This window comes from Theropithecus gelada, chromosome 12 (genome assembly GCF_003255815.1).
Source record: "Theropithecus gelada isolate Dixy chromosome 12, Tgel_1.0, whole genome shotgun sequence".
Classification (NCBI taxonomy): domain Eukaryota; kingdom Metazoa; phylum Chordata; class Mammalia; order Primates; family Cercopithecidae; genus Theropithecus; species Theropithecus gelada.
In genome coordinates, this window is record NC_037680.1 from 112,585,856 (window position 1) to 112,608,735 (window position 22,880).

At 48.1% G+C, this 22,880-nt stretch overlaps 1 protein-coding gene across 5 annotated transcripts in view; it reads left to right on the top strand.

Annotated features, from left to right (window-relative positions):
- AGAP1 (ArfGAP with GTPase domain, ankyrin repeat and PH domain 1) overlaps positions 1 to 22,880 on the top strand; it is a 633,884-nt gene that overhangs the window by 538,160 nt on the left and 72,844 nt on the right. For all 5 annotated transcript variants that reach the window (XM_025404404.1, XM_025404403.1, XM_025404402.1 and 2 more), the window contains 3 exons: positions 3,142 to 3,296; positions 7,321 to 7,411; positions 15,674 to 15,896. In XM_025404404.1, the coding sequence (XP_025260189.1) occupies positions 3,142 to 3,296; positions 7,321 to 7,411; positions 15,674 to 15,896 (469 nt within the window). The remainder of the gene's footprint in view (positions 1 to 3,141; positions 3,297 to 7,320; positions 7,412 to 15,673; positions 15,897 to 22,880) is intronic.

A 22,880-nucleotide genomic window follows, 5' to 3' on the forward strand; every position in this document is an offset into this window, starting at 1 on the left:
TGGAAATCAGCTCGAAATGGGCTCTGATGTTCCTGTGAACACTTAAATATATTTGTTCCCCTAAGTAGAGTTTGCATGCATAGGTAAATTTTGTTTACATAATTAATCGGGCAGAGCCAAACTGTGCTTTAGCAATTTAATTTGCAAGTTTTGTCTTTGCATGAGATACTGAGAGTATTCCAGTGCAAGATACCAGATAGCAGCTACTGCATTGAGATGAGGCAAAAAATAGAGATGTTCCCGTGGAACTTCCTTCAGATTTCCATTGTTTTTATCACTTTGTGTTCAGTCATCTGCCTGCTTGTATGTGCCCGTCCTTCCCACGTAGAGACATTTAGAGGGCACAGGCTTCTGCATGCTGGCATCCCTTCCACCCAGCCCAGTGCCTAGCATGTGAGCGGGGGCAGCTAAGGACCACAGTGACCAACACCTGCACCCGTACAGTGTAATGCAAGTTCAGCTCTTGGCCTTTGTTCCAGTGACTGTAGCTCATGACTGGCTAGAGCCACACATTTGAACAGGAAAGCTTTACAGGGGACCAGTTGTGGAGAAATTTAACCGGGAAGCTAATGGTTGTAATTTTTTTCACTAGAAGATCCAATAAACACTGATCAGAGGGAGCTTTGATACGTGTATTTGAATTTCACAGATTAAACAAAGTGTGAGCTTGTTGAGTTGATCTCCTAATGAAAAATTGTCACATCCCACCCATGAATTACCAAGTGTTCCTTATGACCTAACTGTGTGAGTTACGTAGTTTTTTCTTACCTTACCTATCTGTTCACTAGGAGAGTTTTGCATAAAATACATGAATTGGGGCACTATCCTATGAGAATCTGTAAGGAAAATGTTGTAATTCATAGTACTAGGACATAAAAGCCCATGGATCAAGAAGCTGGACCAAGACCCACAGAGGCAGTGGCTCAGCCAGTAATTGCACGGTATCATTGTAAGTCAGCCATGGTGAAACCTATGTGAAACTTACAGTTACAATGATTTTTTTTTTTTAATGAAAACTCCAAGTCCCTGAGTGTTTAAGGTCATTACTGAAGGCATGACCTGCAGACACCCTGACCCCCACCTTCCTCCCCCACCCCCCTTTCCACAGCAGGTGGAGTGTTTGCATCTGCATCAATACACAAGTGGTGGGGTTGGGGGGGATCATTTGTTCTTCAAATTCAAGAGCCCAGTAGATTGGGATAAAATTCCTGAGCGACCAGACCCTCCCATCCTGACCTTTGTCACCAGCTCTCCAGAAATCAGGAACCAGGGTGACTGAGAGCCAGCCGAGGACTTCCTCTGAAGACTTTTCTCTCCCCTCCCACTCCAGCCCAGATCAGTCCCTTTCACAGATGGGGTGGGCCTCAGTGCCGACACCCCAAGGGGGACTAACCAGCCAGGGCCTCAGGCCCAACCTCCACTCAGCACCCACATCACAGCACTTTCCTGCAGCCCCCAGAATATGCCCGGGGCGCAGTGGCTGTCAGCACCTAGGGGAGTCACAGACCTTTGAGGGGCCGGCGGAGGCCATGGGCCCTCTCTGGCTGGGCGCTGTCCCCACACCCCTGGGAGTGAGGCTTGGCAGCATCAGTGGGCTGTTCAGGTGGAAGGGATCTCTCTCAGCCGCAAAGGGGCTGCACGTCCACCCAGCCAGAAAGGAGAGGGGAAAGGGCGAGTGGGGTGGCACGTCCTTATGTCCCAGGAAGGGCCTGGGAGAGCCAGCCTAGGTAAAGGCAGTAAGCCGTGCTTGGAAGCTGGGCTACAGGGACCAAGAGTCTGGAAGGTCAGAGGTCCATGCAGTAGACATGAGCCAGCCCAATGGCCACGGGCTGGGGACGGAGATAAGTAAAGTAGTTGGCAGACAGGTAGATGAAAGTCAGTACCAATCATAGTTGCTCGCCAGCGGATTCTAATGCAGCTAGTTCACAGGCCAGGGCCTGGAAATATTGAGTCAAATGAGGTGTTGCATCTAAAAACCAAGCTGAAGATTTCTGAATGAGGGTCTGATGCAGTGGCTCACACTTGTCACTCAGCACTTTGGGAGGCCAAGGAGTGAGGATCACTTGCGGTTAGGAGTTTGAGACCAGCCTAGGGTCTCAGGAGGCAAAGGCAGGAGGCTTGCTTGAACCTGGGAGGTGGAAGATGTAGTGAGCTGTGATCGCACTACAGCACTCCAGCTTGGACCACAAAGTGGGACCCCATCTCAAAAAAAAGTATTCATGCTTGTCTGCAATTAGTTATGCTCTTTGCCAGTGGTGCCTCCTCCCTTGGCAGGGACTTGGGGGCTGGGAGTGGGGACAGGAATCATGAGCAGAGGCCGACGTGAATCTGTGGAGTGTCTCTCGTGGACCAGGCCCCACGTCCGCGTGGGTCTGTACACTTCATGGAACTAGCAGGAAAGCACTAGACAGTTGGTGCCCTTTGCCTTCATCTTATGGGTTAGAAAAAAGGAACCTCGGAGGAGTCAAGGAACTTGCCCAAAGACTCAGATGTGGCAGGTGGGGTCGCAGGGGTAGCCCCAAGTTCCTTTCTTCCCATTCCAGACACGGCCCCAGAGTGGCTACCAAGTCTGGGGCCTGTCTCAGCTGAGATCCTCCTAAGGCGCGCGGGATCCCACGCACTCTGGCCAACTGAAACATGGGACTTGATGCCTCTCCCACGGTAACAGGTCCTCTGCCATAAAAGAACAGAAACCTTCCCACGTTCCTCTTTCCATGGAGTGCCTGTGGATCTATGCGAGTGCTTGGGTAGAAATTAACCCTGCATCCGGAGGTTAGCGGCCCTAACTTAATTTTCATCCCACAGATAAGGATGGTCAGCCGTAAGTTACATAGTTATTCTCGTAGGTTGCTTTGTGTGTGCGCCACACAGAGACGCTGACATCACTCGTCGATTTCATCAGGCCTTGTCCCCTGAGCCTTGGTTGAAACCTGGCTAAGCCATGCTGGCCTTAGGAACCACATCTGGAGGGTTGGGAGGTGCATGGATTCAGATCTCCGCTGCCGTGGTTGTCCAGTGCTGTGTGCGCCACCAGCCCGTGCAGGGGCAGCTGAACCCAGAGGCACTTCTATGACAGAGGGCCGGCAGGGGGACTGCTGTCTCATGAAAGCTAAACTCTTCATCCCACACTCTGTGTTTCAGAACAAGAAGAAAACTTTGAGTTTATCATTGTGTCCCTCACTGGCCAAACGTGGCACTTTGAAGCCACGACGTATGAGGAGCGGGACGCCTGGGTCCAAGCCATCGAGAGCCAGATCCTGGCCAGCCTGCAGTCGTGCGAGAGCAGCAAGAACAAGGTGAGGCTCCAGGCTGCCCAAAACCAAGGCTGCGGCTGCTCAGGGGGAATGCGGGCCCCAAGTAATGCCCCAGGGAGGGGAAAATAGAGGACCGGTGTGAATGACAGGACTTAGCTATTCTTTGTGAGCAGAAAGCTCAATAACTAAAACGATCAGAAACACCTGTGTCTATACCATCATCTGTGAGTATTCCAGCCTGACTGTGCTTCCCTGGCAGAAGAGCCAAGGTTAAATCTTCACTCTCTCAGCCAATCCCAGAGGGAATCTTTTGGACTCTTGTGGCTTCTGGATCCACATTTATTTTTGTTTTGGACAGAATACGCTCAGAAAAAAAAAGAGACGGACTTAAAAGATGCACTGTTCTTATAAATGCCCAGAATTCAAACTGACATCAAGTTGGAAAACCGTCTCTTGTTAGGGACATAAATGAAAAGTACAGGGTCTGTATGAGCGTGCAGGGAGCTTGGGAAGATAAAGTTTCTGTTATCTAAACTGATAAAGCCTGGTATGTGTTTTATTCAATAATCAGAGGTGGTGTTGCAGCTCTTTTCTATATTAAAAAAAATAATTAGAGGCAATTTGTTTTTTGTAGTTATTTAGCTAAAAAAGAACAAAGATTTTAACCTGTATTTTTTTTCTCTCTTTTTTTTCTCTGGAGAGTCTGTCTGTCTGTCACCTAGGCTGGAGTACAGTGGCACAATCCCAGCTCACTGCAATCTCCAAGCTCAAGCATTCCTCCCACCTCAGCCTCCTGAGTAGCTGGGACTACAGGCATGTGCCACCATGCCTGGCTTGCTTGCTTATTTATTTATATATTTATTTATTTAATATATATTCTTTGTGGAGGTGGTGTTTCATCATGTTGCCCAGGCTGGTCTCAAACTCTTGGGCTCAAGTGATCCACCTGCCTCAGATGCCCAGAGTGCTGGGATTACAGGCATGAGCTACTGCACCTGGCCTAACCTGTATTCTCTAGACTACTGCCCAGTGATATTCCTTCCACAAAAGTCCTTTTTCCCATCAAGGATTGCTTCCATGTCATTATTTTAATGTTTGGTTCTCTTTAACCTCTTTGTTGGGATGCTTTAGACTTTTGGAGAGCATTTTGATATTTCGAACTATGTTCAACTAGAAACTAAGAGACAGGACGTTACCCAGCGACCTGCAGTTTCATTTGTAACCATTTAAAGAAATTTCTACCAATGATTTATGTGCGGCTTTGTCACTGAAAAGAGAGTCTGTCTTTCAGAAAGATAAAGTGTCTTATTTTATTACCCTCTTTAACCAGGGTAAACCAGACCACAGTCATTATTATTATAATGTAATTTGCTTCCCTTTTTAAAAGATGTTTTATACCCAAGGTGGGAAGAACCACTGCCTTTCATTCCATACACCCTGGCTTTACTGGGTCACGTCCACATGCATCCGCAATGTGCCTCCTGAAACGAGCACAGGGTGCTTTGGGGCCACCTCGATGGGGAGCAACAGCACGCCGCATCCTCCAAGCGTGGGCAGCTCATTGTGCGAAGGAAGACGGGGAGGCAGGATGTGTTACCAAACAGAGAGGCACAGATTCCCGCCTTCATGGGAGAATCACAGTCTCTCACAGCAGACTCTGAGCCCATGCCATCTCGACCTAATTCAGGAAGATCTGGGATGGTGGCAGCCTTTCCCATTCCACACCTTGCCAGGCTCCTCCCCGCTCATGTCTCAGCCGATGCACACGTAAGCCTTTAGAATGCTGCCCTTTGGCCCCCACTAGGCGCCTGTGCTCCGGGGAATTGCTCCCTTGGGAGGAGGATGCGTTGAGCAACCGAAGGTGGCCGACTCACAGCTGGTCATCTTGGGCATTGGTTGAACAGGTGTGAGGGCATAAAACATGGAAATACTTTCCACAAGGAGTGGCAGGAGGGCAAAAACACAGGCCAAGTTGACCACCAGCTTTATAGTGTTTTACCTGCCAGTGGATAATTGAGAGCTGATACAAGTATAGGCATAGCTAGACAGACAGACAGACAGAGAAACCAACCAACCACAGAAGTGATACATGTACACAGAGAGACAGAAGCACATCCGTGTGTGTGTGTGTGTGTGTGTGTGTGTGTGAGATCATACATGTGCATTCCAGAAGCCAAGGTAAACTGTTTAAAAATATTTTGAATACTTGGGTATCTAACCAAAGGGAATTAAAATTCAATAACACATGATGCTAATTAGACAGTAGTAATTAATACATTACAATGTATTACTATGTAGCAAGTAATATATTGTTTCACATCAATTTGACATGAGATGTTTCAATTTATGAAGAATTCTTACACAAAAATCAAGCTTATTGTAACTGTCCTCTGAAATTGATCAATTTTTGATTTAACTATAATAATAAATGCATATTTAATAAATAAGCCTTAAAAACTCTACATAGCAGCCAGACACGATGGTTCACGCCTGCACTCCTGGTGCTTTGGGAGGCTAAGGTGGGGGGATCACTTGAGGCCAGGAGTTTGAGACCAGCCTGGGCAACGTAGGGAGACCCCCGTCTCTACAAATTTTAAAGTAGCCAGATGCATGGCTCACACCTGTAGTTCCAGCTACTCAGGAGGCTGAGGTGGGAGGACCACTTGAGCCCAGGAGATGGAGGCTGCTATGAGCTGTGATTGCAGTACTCCAGCCTGGGCAACAGAGCAAGATCTTCTCTCTAGGCGGGGAAAAAGGTACATCTCCAGTACATATCCTTTTACTTAGAACTTCTACTTCCGGGAATGTATTCTTAGTAAATAATCATGAATGTGTACCAAGACTTAGCCATCGTATGTTCTTACAGCATCGTTTATGATAGAGAAAAACTGGAAGTGACTTAAATGTCCACCAAAGAGAACTTAATAAATAGGTCTTCACTAAGTAGAATGCTATGCAGCCATTTAAAATGATGATGTCAGAGACTATGGGATGGTACTGAGCAATGAACAGATTCCGTTAGGCTGGAAAGGGCAGGTTTCTACGCAGCAATATGTATTATGCTGGCTTTTTAAAGTACGTATGTGTGTGTAGATGTGTTCAAACAACAGGCTGAAAGAACAGATATCAAAATGTTAATAATGCTTAACTATGGATGGCCATATCATTGTTTATAAATCTTTATGTTCTTTTTCCCCTCTCTGTATTTTCTAAACTTGCTGCAATGAGCACGTATGTTTTTAAATCCTTTTTAAAGAAGACCATAGAGCTAGGTGCAGTGGCTCACACCTGTAATCTCAACACTATAGGAGGCTGAGGCAGGAGGATCACTTGAGCCCAGGAGTTCAAGGCTGCAGTGAGCTATGATCGCGCCACTGCACCCCAGCTTCATCCACAGAGCGAGACGCTGGCTTAAATAATAGTAAATAAATGAATAAATAAATAAATAAATAAATAAATAAATAAATAAATAAAAATAAAGCAAGCCATCAAGTGTAAGGTTAAGAATCAGCACCCTCAGCTATGCTCATGTTTCTCCCTGCCCCCACCTTGGTGAGTGGCTTCATCACTGTGACAACTGAGGGTCTTCAGATGACAGTTGCATCTCCCAGGGTGATGTGTGGTACAGATGGGGTTTTCTGACAAGGAACCATGAGATATTCTTACAGTGCTGATGAAGCCCTAACCCTGGGCTTATAAACGGATTATTTCTTTCTCATTCTTCATACCAAGTAGACATGTGGCTACTGCCCAGAAGGTTACCCATTTACCTTCTCCAGGTGACCATGGTCCATGTTTATTCACAGATGATCCAGAGCTGTCCTCTTTGCTCATTTCTGGCAGAGTCCCTCTCAGCTGATGAGTGTTAAAATGTGACATTTCCTCCCTCCCCCAGCCCCATGCATGATGATTTCTCCTTCAGTTACGCTCTTTCCCAAAGACATCAAAACGGGTGATTGTTTGGAAATTACCCTCATCCTACGTTTGCTCCCAATCTGTTTGATCTTTCCCCGATGTTATCAGTGATGTGCGTTTCTCCTTGTATTTGTGTCTTCCTCGTGCCCAGTCCCGGCTGACGAGCCAGAGCGAGGCCATGGCCCTGCAGTCGATCCGGAACATGCGCGGGAACTCCCACTGTGTGGACTGCGATACCCAGAGTAAGTGTATGCGGTGGCAGCAGGGGCTGGCGCTCTGCAGCTGGAGACCACGTGGTCCCACTAGGCCCGGGTTGCAGGGGACTCACATCTGTCCTGTTGGCAGATAAGAGTTAACTGCTTTTAGGAAACTGAGATATTTTGTTTGGATTTTACCTTAACAGAGCACTTTCCACACAGGCCTCGCCCGTCTGCGGGGTGCGTTTCTCTGAGTCTTTCCTTGCCTTTGGCATCTGATGAGCAGCAGTCACACCTAGGGTGCGAAGGATTCGGCCCCACAGCCTATGCCAAGGCTAGGAAGGCCGGGAGTTCAAGACCAGCCTGGGCAACACAGGGAGACCCCATCTCTACAAAAAATTAAAAATTAGCCAGGCATGGTGGCTGGCTTACTTTCTGATTAATCGGTGATCACTTACTGATGTTTTTTTCATAAAAATAGAATATAATTGGTTCATTCCTGCCTAGAGATTTCTGGGTATTATTTTTTTAATTTCATAATCATATGTTCTGGGTTTCACCATCAAATGATGTCTTTGTTTTTTTTTTTTTTTTTTTTGGTCTTAAATCCATTACCCACTAATGCCTCTGATTGAACGGATAGAAGTTGTAAGTACTGCTTTGTGCCATAGAGTAACCCAGTTTTATTTCATGCTTTCTGTTGTCTAATCCATACTATTATTTTCCCTTTGAAAAAGTCATTTTGCTGTTCATAATATTGAGAGTATGGATTTATTTTCATTGTTGCAGTCCCAGCCCAGAGACAGTATTGGAGACATTCAGTAAACTTCTTCCATTCAGAATTTTTTTTTTTAAGTAGTGTTTTAAAGAGAAGGAAGTCCAGTTCAAACAAGGTAAGAGGTGCTGGTACCAGGCTGGGTGCTGCCCAGGAGTCAAACGTGCATAGCGTGGTGGGTCCTGCCATCCTGAAGCCTGAAACGCACTGGACAAGGCACCAACCTGCTGACCATGGAGCTAAGCGCTGGGGAGAGTCATCAGGGGCACACAGCGGCCTTGCCACCCACGCAGGAGCTGTCTGTCAGCAGGGCTCTGGAGATGGGCAGGGTATGTACAGGGAAGGGGCCGAAGGAATCATTGTGAGCAAAGTGAGTGGCTTGAGGAGAGCTTCTCCGGGTGGTTGTAGGATCAGAGGTGCTGTTTGGGCTGGGAAATCGGTAGAAGCCAGTTGGAGTGTGAGTGCTAAGTGAAACTTTCCAGCTTTGTTCTTCATTTGTAAGCAGAGGGACATCATTGGAGTTTTAGAGCAGGAAGGAGATGGACCCTGAGCTCCACTTGGGGAGACGGATCTGGCCAGACCATTTTGAACAGACTGGAATAGAGGCAAAGCAGGGAGGAGGCCAGCCGGGGTCAGCTCGGCCGGGAAGGGAGACAGGAGCCCAGGACTGCTCCAGACAAAAGGGAAGGGAAGCACCCCTCCAAGAGTACACTCAGCAACATAGCAGGCAGGAGAGAGATCAAAAGTCCGTCCGCGGCCTCTGTGGAGGAGTCTGTCCTGCGGCTGAGGGAAGGGGTTCTTCTCCAAGTATCTTGGGGTTCTTCTTTAAAGCACCTCCTTGTGTTTGAATTTTTAAGTTTTACTTTCAAATGTGTGGTGAAATGAAGTTCGAAGAGAGAAGCAGTTATTTGAAGTATGTTTCTATCAAAAAGTTTTAAAAGTAAGAGGTTTTTTAAAAGCACAAACCTGAGAAATATTAGAACATCCATTAAGGAAAATGCCTGCGGTTGTTTCCACCGTGCATCTGAAGGTTGCTTTAAAAGAAAGCCATCCGTGGCTTGCGGGGACCGTGATACCTGGCAAATCGGAGGTCGCAGGTCCTGTCTGAGATGAGCTTGTGCATGTGAGTGCGGATGGGGGTGGGAAAGAGAGGCCAGTGCAGGGGAGGTGTGGGCCAGTTTGTTCTGAGCAAGACCACCTGAGCAGATAGACAAGGACAAAGGGAAGGGCAGAGTTTGACAATTCAGGAGAAAGAGGCGATAGCAAGCACGCATTTGCTAAATGTGTGGTCTATGTCAGCCCCATGCCAAACCTTCGCAAGCACTGTCTTTTCATTCTGCAACCCTAACAGTTGCTGCTCCTGTGGGCCCCACTTAAAGGGGAGGAATTGAGGAGCCTGAAGGGTCAAGTCATTTGTCTGAGGTCACAGAAATAGCAAGTCCCGTAGCAGGATTCAAACCAAGCTGTTGGCCAGCCTGCTGTATTTTCTCAAGAACAAGGGCCTTGAGAAGAATGGAAAGGCTCAGAAGATGTAGCACGTTGGCAAGGATGTGTTAAGTAAAAATACCCAATTTTGGTGAAAGTACCAGGATAGGTACACTGCCCACACTGATGATGAACTGTAAACCCCTCCATGGGGCCTTTTGAGAATGTATATAAAAGCTTTTGAAGAGTGGATGCCCTTGACTCCAGGTGTACACTCCAGGAACTAAACCGACGGGATTGAGCAAGGCAGGCGCAGAGATCTGTCTTTCCAGGTGTTCATCACAGTGCTTTGTATGGTGAAAAAATCAGAAGCATCCCAAATGTCTTAACAATTGAAAAGCAGTTCATGGTGATGTCTTCTCTTTTCTACCTTTCAAAATCATGGGAAAAGACTTAATTGAGCCTGGGCATGGTGGCTCACACCTGTAATCCCAGCACTTTGGGAGGCCGAGGTGGGTGGATCATCTGAGGTCAGGAGTTCGAGACCAGCCTGGCCAACATGGTGAAACCGCATCTCTACTAAAAATACAAAAATTAACCAGGCATGGTGGCACATGCCTGTAATCCCGGCTACTTGGGAAGCTGAGGCAGGAGAATCACTTGAACTGGAGAGGCGGAGTTGCAGTGAGCCAAGATCGCGTCATTGCACTCCAGCCTGGGCGACAGAGTGAGACTTCGTCTCAAGGGAAAAAAAGGGAGGGTGGGGGGCTTAATTGAGATAAAGAAACTTCATAATGTGTTATACAATGAAAAAGGGGGATGACAGTGAGTCTGGATGAGCCTAACGAATATTTACAGGTATTTAGCGGGGAAAGATCTGTAAGGCTGAACTCTGAAAGGTTAGCACCAGTTGTGTCTGAGTGGTAGGATCTTTTGAGGCTTGGGGATTTTCATGCAGCGTGGAATTTGGAATTGTGGTAACAGCTCCCTGGCCCCCTAATGCTCTAGACCGCCAGGAGCCCCCTCTGTCTGCGCACTGGGCACATCCCAGAGCACTGTTTCCAGAGTGTACACTGAGCTGGAGCATTGGGGGTGCCTGTCTATAAAGGGTTTCCTAGAGCCAGTGAATTTGGGAAACTCTTAACAGCATCCACCTCCCAGAAAGTTGCAGCCTTCGGACACCTGTGCTTCTGAGGAGTCCTGCTCTGAAGATACCTGTTTAGCACGGCCCATCCCAGCGTGTCCCAGGCCCATCGGACAGTGGGGCCTTTGTTTAGGGCGCCTGTTGCCTACCTTCTGCCAGGAACATGCCAAGGGAAGTCCACACCTGAGGGCCCCTGAGAATCCTAGGGCTTGGGACCATCAGTGGCTCTCACCAGCAGGTCTGACCTTCATGGGCAGGCCCTGAGAGGCAGCCCACCGTTTCTGCTGCTTTCTGTCTGCCCATCCATGTCGTCCGTGAAGCCCTGGTCAGAGCTGACCGTGTGCTGCTCCCTCCCGCCCTGCTGCGTGGACCTCACACGTGCCCCTCTCTCCTGGGCCTTTCTGATGTCTAGAATCCTGCCTGATTTCCCTTTGTGGACTCCAGGCCCGCACACAAGAGGGAACTGGCACCCACCGCTACCACCAGATAGCTCACCACAGCCTACGGTAGGAGCACATCCAGGCTGTCATATTCAGCTTGGCCCACAAATAGAACCTCGGGTCCCGCAACGTTGGGTCTCTGTCCCATTGTTGCCTCTTAGTCCTTCCCTGACCACCAGGTTTGAAATCACACACACACATCCCTACTCCCTGCTGTCCTGCCCTGGGGGCTTCCTAGCTCTGGTGTATCGTACAATTTTCTTAGCTCTTTTCTGGTTTGGGTGGGGGCAGGAGTGGGTTGAGATGGGGTCTTGCCCTGTAGCCCAGGATGGAGTGCAGCAGTGCAGCAGACGGGCTGCCTCTCAGGGCCTGTCCTTGGTTGCAGCAGTATAATCATGGCTCACTGCAGCCTTCAACTCTTCGGCTCCAGCAATCCTCCCACCTCAGACTCCTGATTAGCTGTGACTACATGTGCATGCCACCATGCCGAGCTAATTTTTAAAAATTTTTGTGGAGAGGTAGTCTCACTATGCTGCCCAGGCTGTTCTTAAACTCCTGGCCTTCGGCGATCCTCCCCCATTGGCCTCCCAAAGTGCTGGGATTGTAGGCGGGAGCCACTGTGCCTGGCCTGGTTTTTTTACTTTTTCCTGGTTGGTCTATCGCCGTAGAATCTACGTCCTACATTTCTATGGGCAGGGATTTTTCTCCGTTTTCTTCACCGCCGTATCCCCAGAAGCCAGTGTGTTAATATTGGTTGAATATGTGAAGGAACAGATGTAATTACAGCCAACACCTAACACTGTACTTCCCATGGGGCAGCCACTGCTCTAAGTGCCTCGTAGCTTTTAATCCTTCTGACAGCCCCTTGAGAATGGGAATTATTAGCCTCATTTCTCAGGAGGGGAGCTGAGGCCCGGAGAGCGAGGGGCTTGCAGAGGACAAAGGTGGAAAGGCAGTGCTGGCAGGTGGCACGCACACAGGTGTGGGGGCCTGGAGAGCAGGCACGGCAGGCCTGGGGCTGTGGAACCAGCGGGGCCTGAAGCCAGGTCGGGAGCAGGAGACAGTTCAGAGGTCTGAGGCCGTGCCAGGAGGCTGGGATCAGCCACAGGCCGAGGTTCTCCACCCAGGCCGAGACACAGCGAAGTGTCCCAGTTGGCCTTAAGACGTCTTTCAAGGAAATTGCGATGGTGATGCTTAGATACCAACCCTTGCCGATGAGTCATCCTCTGCTGGAGCAGAGGCGAGGTTCTCCCCTCAGTCAGCCCCAGCCTTCCCTGTCTCTAAGCGGAGGGTGGTGAGCACAGGGCCCTGGAACACTTTACTGCCCGCCCCCTGCAGCATTTTGGGTTTCACAGAATTCAGAGTCCAGGCACAGGAACGTGTCCCACGCATTCATGTCGTCCTTCCGATCTGGACCTGACAGCCTGGGAACTGCTTGGGAGAGGTAGGAGGCAGGTGCACGAAGGTCTGAACGAGAGGCCAGCATGAGTGGCTTCTGTGTCTGCAACCCACAGCGGCATGGAGGGCGGTGGGGTGGGCATAGGAACCAAATCAGAGGTTCTGGCAAGAGTTTAGGCAAGTGGCTGTAGGGATCCAGATGTGAGTAGGGACAGTGTGTGAGACCCTTCCCCACAGCACTTGGTGATGGGCCAGATGCGGGGACGTAAGGGAGCAGGAGAGGTGCTGGGTTTTGAGCGCTGGTGTTACATGATCAGCAGTACTGTGTTCAGTGGGGCCCTGGCTGTTGTGTGAAGAGGTCTGCAGGGAAGTGACGGGCGAGGCCGCAGACAGGAGCCCCTTGCACCCCAGTTGCGATACTGGTGAGGATGCCCATCGGAGCAGTAGGTTCAAGAAGAAAGGGTTGGACTTACGACAGGTTGAGAACGTTGTGATTGGCTGTGGGAATGATGGAAGAATCAAGGTGGACCCCTGGGGTCCCAACTTGAATAGCTGAGACAGGAAGGACCTGGCAGAAGAATGCATTTGCAGAGTGGATGTGGACGAGGAGATTCTCCCAACTGAAATGTACGTGGTCGTTGCGTGTATAATAATTCGGGAGCCAGGAAGAGGTGTTAGTGCTTGGGTGGTGATTAAAGTGTGGGTTGGGTTGGCCTGAAAGAGACTACAGAGTCGGAAGAGATGACCCCACAGGAGCCCTGAGGTCAGGGAGGAAGAGCTGGGAAAGAGATCACAACAGAGCAACCAGGAAAGTGGGAAAAAAATCCAGAGAGGTTGTTGACCAAAAAGGTATCAGAAGTTAGCACTGGCCCAGCACAGTGGCTTATGCCTGTAATCCCAACACTTTGGGAGGCCCAGGCAGGAGGATTGCTTGAGCCCAGGGGTTCAAGACCAGCCTAGGCAACATAGCAAGACCCCATCTCTGCAAAAAAAAACGTAAAAAGTTAGCCAGGCATGGTGGTATGCTCCTGTAGTCCCAGCCACTCAAGAAGCTGAGGCAGGAGGATCACTGGAGCCCAGGAGTTTAAGGCTGCAGTAAGCAGTGATTGTGCCACCATGAGAGACCCTATCTCAAAAAAAAGTAGTAGTCAACGTTGTGAGGAGGGGTTGGGCAGTGACCAGCCCACAAGAGGCCAAGTGAAATGTTGGCCACAGGAGTCTTTTGGGCTTAGCCCTGGAAGGGGCTGGTGACTTTGGCTGTGCTGCATCCATGGTCTGGAGGTGGAGACCTGGTTGTCAGTGATCCAGAGGTGCAGAAGCAGAGGGGGCCAGTGGAGAGGTGGGCTGTGCAGACACAAAGGGAGAGCCACAGGTGAGAAGGGGTCCATGCCAGCTGTGTGCCATGCCTCCACCCTCCACACCCCCAGACCAGGGCATCCCCCATGTGGCCATCCTTTCTGTCCCCGCTGCCCTCCTTCCTGTCCCCGCCGCCCTCTTCCTTCCCATGCCACCTGTGCATTGGTTCTGACTGCACTGTTTAGCATTGAGTCTCTGCATTTCTCTGTTCTCTTCTGCTTGGGTTTTCTCCATTTGATGCATAGGTTTCCCCTTCCCAGCCAGAACCTCTCTGAGGTCACAGACCTCTCTTCTTGCATTTCTTTTTTTTTTTTTTTTCTTTTTTTTTTTTCTTTTTTTTTTTTGAGAAGGAGTCTCGCTTTGTCGCCCAGGCTGGAGTGCAGTGGCAGGATCTCAGCTCACTGCAACCTCCGTCTCCCGAGTTCAAGCGATTCTCCTGCCACAGCCTCCCGAGGAGCTGGGATTACAGGTGCCCTCCACCATGCCCAGCTAACTTTTTTGTAATTTTAGTAGAGACAGGGTTTCACCATGTTGGTTATGCTGGTCTCAAACTCCTGACTTCAGGTGATCCGCCCATCTCAGCCTCCCAAAGTGCTGGGATTACAGGCATGAGCTCCCGTGCCCAGCTTCTTCTCACATTTCTTGTGGTATCTATCACTGCCTTCTTGCACGTGCAGTAGATGTTAAATAAAGGACTGGTTTTCTGATTTCTGATCAACTGGCGTAACGCTATTGCTGGTCACTTGACATTTATAAAACAAAAGATGTCTCCCCAGTGAGTCAAATGTGACCTGAGCTACTTGGTCTTTTGTAGACTGTTCAAGTGTGCCCGGAGTAAACATTGCCTATTCCCAGGAGAGTAAGCCGTGTCTACTTAACAGCGGTGAAAGCCATTGACTCTCAAGGTCAACCCCATCTTGGCACATCAGCTGTAGATTCTAGCATGAAGTCAACCCGGGCCTGAGTTCTTGGTCTTCTGATGATGCCAGCCAGTTTCACGCAGTGAATGCTCCAGTTCTGGGGTCCCAGTGCTGCTGTCTGAACCCATTTCTTGTCCTGCACAATCCTTGCACTAGTCCTTGGTCTAGTTTCACAGCCCAAAGCCTGTCACCATTCCTTCTGCAAGTCAGCGTTGGTTGTGCTGCGTGATAACCCCACCAAAGGGCCTTGCCCACAGTGCAGTTGCTTCAGTAGCTATAGTTAAATAAGATCACTGAAAACGATATTTTTTCACTGTAGTGTACCTCTCTCTCATCTTTGAAATTTGCAAGCATGCCCGTTGTGTACCTCCTGGAAACTTTGATGTGCCAGTGGCTGCAGAGGTAGCAATGAGGGAATGACCAGAATCACGGTGTCACCCAGCTGCCCCTCAGCACTTCTCAGCAGCAGCTGTCCCCAGTGGATGCCGAGTCACACGTGTTTTTTTCCCATACAGGTCAGCCCTCTCAAGGTGAAAGCTGCTCTGACGTATGGGAAAGTGCATCTTTTCTAGCCAAACCAACGCTGTCAATTATTTATTGTGTGGGAAATTCCAAGGCTTTGGCTTCAGCCAAATGTGTTCTGAAGCTACTACCAACTGCCAGTCGTTTGGGACACCTCAAACAGGACTGAGCACTGGCTAGGGAGCATTTCTTCTAGCCATGGATGTGGTTCTAGGGAGAGCCTGTCAACGCGAAGTTTGACTGATTCGTGGCCTTGTATTTCTAAGGACAGTTGGAATGAGAGATGATGGTCTGATTGCATTTAGCATTCTGTTCCTCTTCCCATAGATCCTAACTGGGCCAGTTTGAACTTGGGAGCCCTCATGTGCATCGAGTGCTCAGGGATCCACCGGAATCTTGGCACCCACCTTTCCCGAGTCCGATCTCTGGACCTGGATGACTGGCCAATCGAGCTCATCAAGGTGATGTCGTCCATCGGAAACGAGCTAGCCAACAGCGTCTGGGAAGAGAGCAGCCAGGGGCGGACGAAACCCTCAGTAGACTCCACAAGGTAGGAACTTTGGAAGATGCCTGGCTCCCGACACGTTTGCCAACAGTTAGGCAACTGGAAGTGATCGTAATGACAGCCACAGTTGGGATGGTCCTGATAACCTGTAGGAGTTCAGGAATTCTGATTCATCCGGCATAGGAATGTCAGTGTTTAAAATTGGTCTTAAGCAGACGTGGATAATTCACACTCCTTAATTTTTTATGTTTGTTTTTAGGCCTTGGGGATTTCTCTCCCCCTCTTAGAAATGTATTAAGCTTCTAACCTTATGAATATATTACTTTAATTAATACATTTCTAATAGGCATAAGCTGTGCCGTTGACACTAATTATGAATTTTTGATCCTTTAATTTTGTTATTCTTATAGCTTTGATAAGCATCTGCTCTGTCACTCCCCCCCGCCACCATCACACAAAAGTTATTTTTATGGTAACAAAATATATTTTATTTTCTAAAATATATCTCTAACACATTTAGTCAACCAAGTTCAGCATAATGTATGGTGTAACTCCTCATTAATGTTAATTGTTAAACAGTGTAAAAAACGCATTTATTTTGAGGCCGTTTAGTTTCTCATTTTTCATTTACAGCTATTATAAACCGTTTTTGAGTACACATACATATTTAATGTTCCTAAGAGGTGATAAAATGGCATGTCTTCCGAGAAGGCGTGTGGCGTGGAGGCAGAATAGAGCATTTCATCTCCGTGCTTGTCTAAAGCAAGTGGCTTCCAGGCTTGCCCAGGTGCCGTGTTTTTCCCCCCACAATAGGAAGTAGGGGTTTGAGGTTTGCTGTCAGTGTTTGCCTCTCAGGTGTCTGAAGAGATGAAGGGAGAGGAGAGGTCTCCCATCGCTGGTACTTTTTAGGTTCCTCTGATTTGTTTTGCTGCTGATCAGATACAATGAAAGTTCAAGTGGTAATCTGTGGTTCAGCCACAGAAACCGGTTTCTACTGCAGAGCAGTAAGAACGTGAGAAGGGCTAGTGGACTTCAGTTCATTAACACTGAAAAATGAATTTGTGGTGCCACCTTTGGCTCACTGGAGAGAATGAAGCTGGTGTGTTACTCATCTTGCTCTCCGTATGAGGGATTCTGTGGTAGTGGGGAGGACAGGAAAGGTGCAAAGAACGTATTTGTTTAAAATTGCATGGTTTTGATACATGAGCACTTTATGAGTTATGCTCTATAGTGTAAACAGGGGTAAGTTTCTTACAAACTGAAGAAATTGTGGACTTTAAAAATTATTTTTCTCGATTTAACACTACCATAGAAATCGGCTGGGTCATCAACTGTGGACATGCTTAAAACATGAATTCATGTTTTAATACCTATTTTTTAAAAGATAATAACATTGGGTCTGAAAATGAAAAATGATTGGAAATTAGATTGAGCTGAATGTATGACTGCAGAAAACATTGAAATAAGTTGGAAAAAACGATGCATCTTACTCTTTATATGTAAAAGAAGCACATTCACTATTTTTAATACCCTGAATTATTAGAAAAGTTTGTTTATCCATCCATTACAATTTAGAAACAATTTAGAATTATTAGAAGCAAATATATGGGTTCATGTTTTACCTGATAAATATTTTATAATTTCATCTTCATTTATAAATGAAGATTGTGTGTGCACAGGTATTTCATAGTTCTAATTTGCATCCTTGAATTAAGTTCTTGAGTGTAGAGCCCAGTCTTTTTTCCAGTGTTACATACATCACATCATTGTATTTTAGAGACCTATTGCCAAGACTTGCTTTCTCACAAGTGCAGTGGTTGCAGGTCAGTCCCATCTTTTCTTCAGTCACCATAGCTTTCCTAAAGAGCAGTGCCGAGTTGTAACTCCTCTCCGAGACTGTGGTGTTGGTGATGTGGTTCCCTGCTGTTGCTGAAGGTAACTGTGGAATTTCCAAATTCCCTTCGCACCTAAGAAGATAAACACATACAAGAATTGAATGTTTCTTTGTGCCTGTGGTAATTTTCCTGGGGAGTTTTGTTTTCAATGAAAATCAGCAAATAATCATTGAGCACTTTCTGGTAGAAAAGAAACAGTAAGTGATGATTGCAGTTCTCTGGTGATTGGTGAAGGTTCTCAGGGCCGCCTGAGGATGCCAGGGCTCAGGAGAGTGCTGGCAGTAGGTGCGTTCTGGGAAGTGTCACTGGAGAGATGGCATCTGAGCTGGAATAGGGAGTGATTCCCGGGGCCGCAGCCAGGGGACCAGGTGGGAAGGCTGGTTGGAGGATGGGAGTGGCCTCGGCGGGTGTGGGCTTGGCCCGTGGGGAGGTGTGCATGTCGGTGAGTCCAGCACCATGGATGGCAGCCTCTCATGAATGAGGAGGAGCGGGGATGGGGGAGGCCCAAAGAGCAGAAGCAGGAAGGGCCTCTGAGCCAGGCACTTTAAAAGCAACCCTGGGGGCAGGGGAGAGGGGAGGGGTTTGTCTCTTCATGGGTTCTGTCTGTCCCACCTGTTCCCAAGAGGACTAAAGGCAGCCAGCAAGGTCTCTGTCCCTTCCAGCTGGAAGGCCGGGGTCCTGGTGGAACATGCAGGAAGCCTTAACTACACTGTCCAAAGCAAAACACACCCAGCCCAATAACAGAGTAGAAATTCAGACTCCCACCACCTTCACCACCTCCTCAATAGAAAATGGGAAAGTGAAAGCTGGGGCTGGAATCTCCGCATGCAGTTCTGTCCATGACGTGAAAAGATTCTGCCTTTCGAAGCCACCCCCGCTCCCCCTTCCCTGCTCCCTCCACCCCTCCTGGTCTCTGCAGAACCTATGATTGTTAGGAGAAACAGCTGGAAGGTTCTTTTAATGTGGCCCTGAGGTAATACCAAAAAGAAATATTTTAATAAATTTTTATCTGTATCGAAGGAAAAGCCAAGTGCAATATATTTGGTGTAATTCTTTGAAAAAGGGCTCAGCTGTTTTCCTGAGGAGCTCTGGTCCATTCCATCTTGTGCAGAAGATTCATTCTGACAGTGGAATATAATTAGAAATGCGTCATTCCGCCTGCCCCCACCCCCAAACACACACACACACACACACACACACACAATTCAAGACCATGGGGAAGTAGAACACAGCAGATCTTCCCCCAAAGAGACTGCCACACACTGGAGTCACCTATTTGTGCGGCCAGTTAGGACAGCAGGCGCCCTGGACAGCCGGCCTCTGCCGTGTCCCTGCACCCCAGATTAGGGCAGCTTCGGACGGCTTATAATTGGTTCTAGTGAATCTCTGCCGCCCTGAGAACTGCCGTTCAAAGTTGAGCAGCATCATGATCAATCGAAGCTGACGGCTGAAGCAGTATTGACTTCCCATTCCTAAACAGGGGAATCATTAGTCAAGAAAAGCATCTTTTAATTACTCCCAGGAAGAAAAAAACAATCTTTTTGGATGGATTCTGCAACAACTGCCATTTTTTCCCAGTGCATTCGATATTAAATTTATTGTCACAGGAGGGGAGAGGACGCCCTTCGTCCCCCTCTGTAATGGCGGTTTAATTTGGAGAAAGAAGCGCGTTAGAGAACAGATCAATGCTACAACAATTAACTACATCTGGGGTAGAATCAGAATTCCCCTCTCTAATTGCTATTGATACCATTTAAGCACACACTTAAAATACTGATTTTAAGTGGGGATGTTGAAGTGGTGGTGAGGTAGTAACAGTGGACAGAACTAACTAGGTTTTAGGGGTTTAAGAAGGGAGCAGTCAGCTGTGTGTAGGACAGGACTTATAACACCTGGCTTGTGTGTTTGTGTGGTACCATAGCATAGTGTGTTGTAGGGCATTGAGCAGCGGGGCCGGGGGCTACCAGCCAGGCAGGGCTCTGGGTTCCAGTGTTAGAGGCACATGGTGTTACTGTAGGGAGAAGTTGCCAAGCTCCTTGGTGAGCCTTTCAAAGGCAAGAGTAATAAGCTCAGAGGTGAAGATGTTGAAACAGTGGAGCGAGTGTCTCCTGCATGAATGAATGATTGAACGAGTAACTGAGTGAAAGCGGGAACTCGTCATCATGGAACACATGTCAGGTGCTCTTGCTCCTTCGGGGCCTTGGAATTCCTCATGTGAGTGACCCTGGGGCTTTGACGTTTGCAGCACCAGCAAAGCCGTCTCAGTAAACCCGTCCACGCACATCCTCTCTCCCTCTCTCCATCCTCTCATCCTCTCTCCCCGGCACAGCAGTGTTTCCGGGGCTGCACGGCAGCGCCCTGGCCCGTTGTTCTTTGTTGTTGTCCCCATTGCACTTACAAACATTTGGGATTGGCTGCAGCGCAAGTGATTTCCTAGCAAGACGGAGCAGAGCCCTCTGGTGCCTCATTCCTCTTGGCAGAAGCCTCATTCTGCGAGAAGCTGCGTCTCCCATGTCTGCGTCCCGGTGTCAAAGCATTTGGCCCCCAAGGCCCTGCAGGGACTCGCTGCTATTTGCATTTCAGTGCAGGTAGCCTGTTTACACGGGGGTTTGGGAGCCTGCTGATTTGGGCCAGGAAATCAAAGGAACCTGGAAGTGGAGAACAGTGTTTTCAGTTCCCTGAAAGAGCCCATGAGAGGAGCTCTAAGCGCAACTGAAATCACCCATTACCTCTTTGATGCCACTTGGAAGGGAACCGAGTTTGCTGATTTAGTACGTGTTCTTTTCCCTTTTTTAGCATCCTTTCTCTTTTTCTTCCCCCCGTTATTTGTAAGTTCACCTCCGTGCCTAAACTCCCTTCTCGTCTTTAACCTATAAAAAGATGTCGCCTTCGATAGGAAGATTTGGGGCCAGACATCAGAAATCTGCGTGGGAGAGACTGGCCGTACACTTCCAGATGGAACAAGTCTGCCCAGTGATGTGAGTTCCGTCTCTCTTTGATTCTGGAACTCCACTTTCATCTTATTTATGCACATGGAGATATTGATAAAGGGGAAATGTATCCAAACTGAAAATAATTGGATCCCTACAGCTAACTCTGAGATATTAAAAGCAGTACCACTTGGCTGTGTCTTTGTCTTGTTAGGTTTGATCATAAGATCACAATATAGTAATCTCGGGCTCAAATTTCTGGCATAAAGATGCACTGTTCCAAATGTGGCCTCAGGGAACACGACTGCCCACACAGCCCCAGGATTGTCTCATCTTATTATTTTTCAACAGTTCTTGGCCTGCTGAGGTCAATGTTTTGTCTCTTTTGAGTGTTCCTCTATGCTTGACACCTTTTCCTATTTTCTTTCTTTAAAAAAAAAAAAAAAAATGGGGAGGGGGAGAAAGGAGAAAAAAAAAATAAAAAAAGGACTTTGCCGCGATGACCAGAGTCCATCTGCAGTTGGGTGGCATCTGCTCCCCACATGTCACTTCCCTCATTAACAAGCAATTGAATTAATTAAATGCTACTCAGAACACGCATAACAAGCTACCGGCAGTGTCCAAATTAGCACTGATAATCAAGGATGATTTCCTTTATTATCCTGCTAAGTGGTGTGCAGACTCTGATCTCCCTGTCTGCCCTCATCTATTTACATACCCCCAGCTTCTGCCTTTGGAAGCGGAGGTTATCTTACCTAGTTAATTTGCCACGATCACCGAGCATGGCGGATTGATGCCCTGCCCCTGCCGGGCCCGGGCCCCCTCCCCGGCTGCCCTCCCCCAGCCCCAGCCTTTGTATCTCAAGCTCACTGATAAATTAAAGGCCACCCCTGTGGTCTCTCAAGTGAGTAATAGAGGCAGAAATTTCATTTTGCAACTGGCTGATTTAATGATCCAAAGGGTAATTAATGGCCTGATTATCTTAATGTTAAATATGTCCGGCAGCAATTACTGTGACCTCCCGCTTGTCAAGGTCCGGGCTGTGCTCTTCTTTCAATTAAGTTCTCTGGGGCTTAATGGTATGAATAAACTCCTCTGATTCTATCATCCCGGACGCAGAGGGTTCAGGGAGCTGGGGGCTCGTTTGGAGTTTTAATCAGCCTGTCTTCTACTCCGGCGATCAGAGTTAACAATTACAGCAAGGACAGTTTAACTTTCTTCTTCCCCGTGCAGACCCCCCTACACGTACACACATGCACACTTTTGCGTGTGGTTTTGTGTGCCTTGTTTTCATGTGTTTCTTTCAGTGCTCTGAGGGAGAATTCTGTTTGTGGAGGAAGCCGCTGTGCTCTGTGAGGCCCGTCTCTTCCAATATAAATTATCATGTGAACGCTGTGGTTTTTCTATTTGACAGGCTTAATTAATTGGCAGGAGCCCCCGAAAATGACAGTGCCACTAATTGCAACTCAAAGTGAATTTCTGTCACCACGGCGTGCCTGTCAGTGGGCATGCCCTGGCCCCAGCCGCAGAGCGGGTCCACCCTCCTAGTTTCCCCGTCCAGGCGGGGTCTATGCCCTGCTCGAGCCACGACAGTGGCAGACTCCTCCAAGGAGCCGTGGGTTTGCAGGCGCACCGTCTGCTTGCAGGAGTGACATTTACTACCAATAAAGTTTATACATTCTCAGCTCTGCAAACGCAACAGCTGCTCGGGGACCTCAGCCTTTACTTAAGATATTTTAGCAACTTCTCTTAGCAAGCCAACTTGGAATCAGACCGAGAGAACCATAACTCACTTAGCCACCCTTCATGACTGGATGGTCCTCATTAGCACACTGCTAAATATGCTTCAGTTTACTAGAGCTCCGGGCCCGGATCAGAAATATTCTGCTATAAATATTAAGCCAATTAGGAAAATGTACAAATGAGAAGTACGTTAACACTGCCTTTAAAATAATACCTATAGATTACACTTGACAACAGATACAGCAGTGCATCTAGTGAACCTCCGCAGGGAGCTTGGTGGGAATTCGAGCAAGCTCTCCGTAAAGACTGGCTCTAATTATAAGAACGGTGATTCTAAGAAGATTCTCCATGAGGTTAAGTATAATGGGATCTGCTTTTGAAAGGATAACTGTACTTACATTTGCCTTTGAACCAGACGGACAGAATGGTGCTCTCGGTTTATCATGCCGCCTGCCGCACAC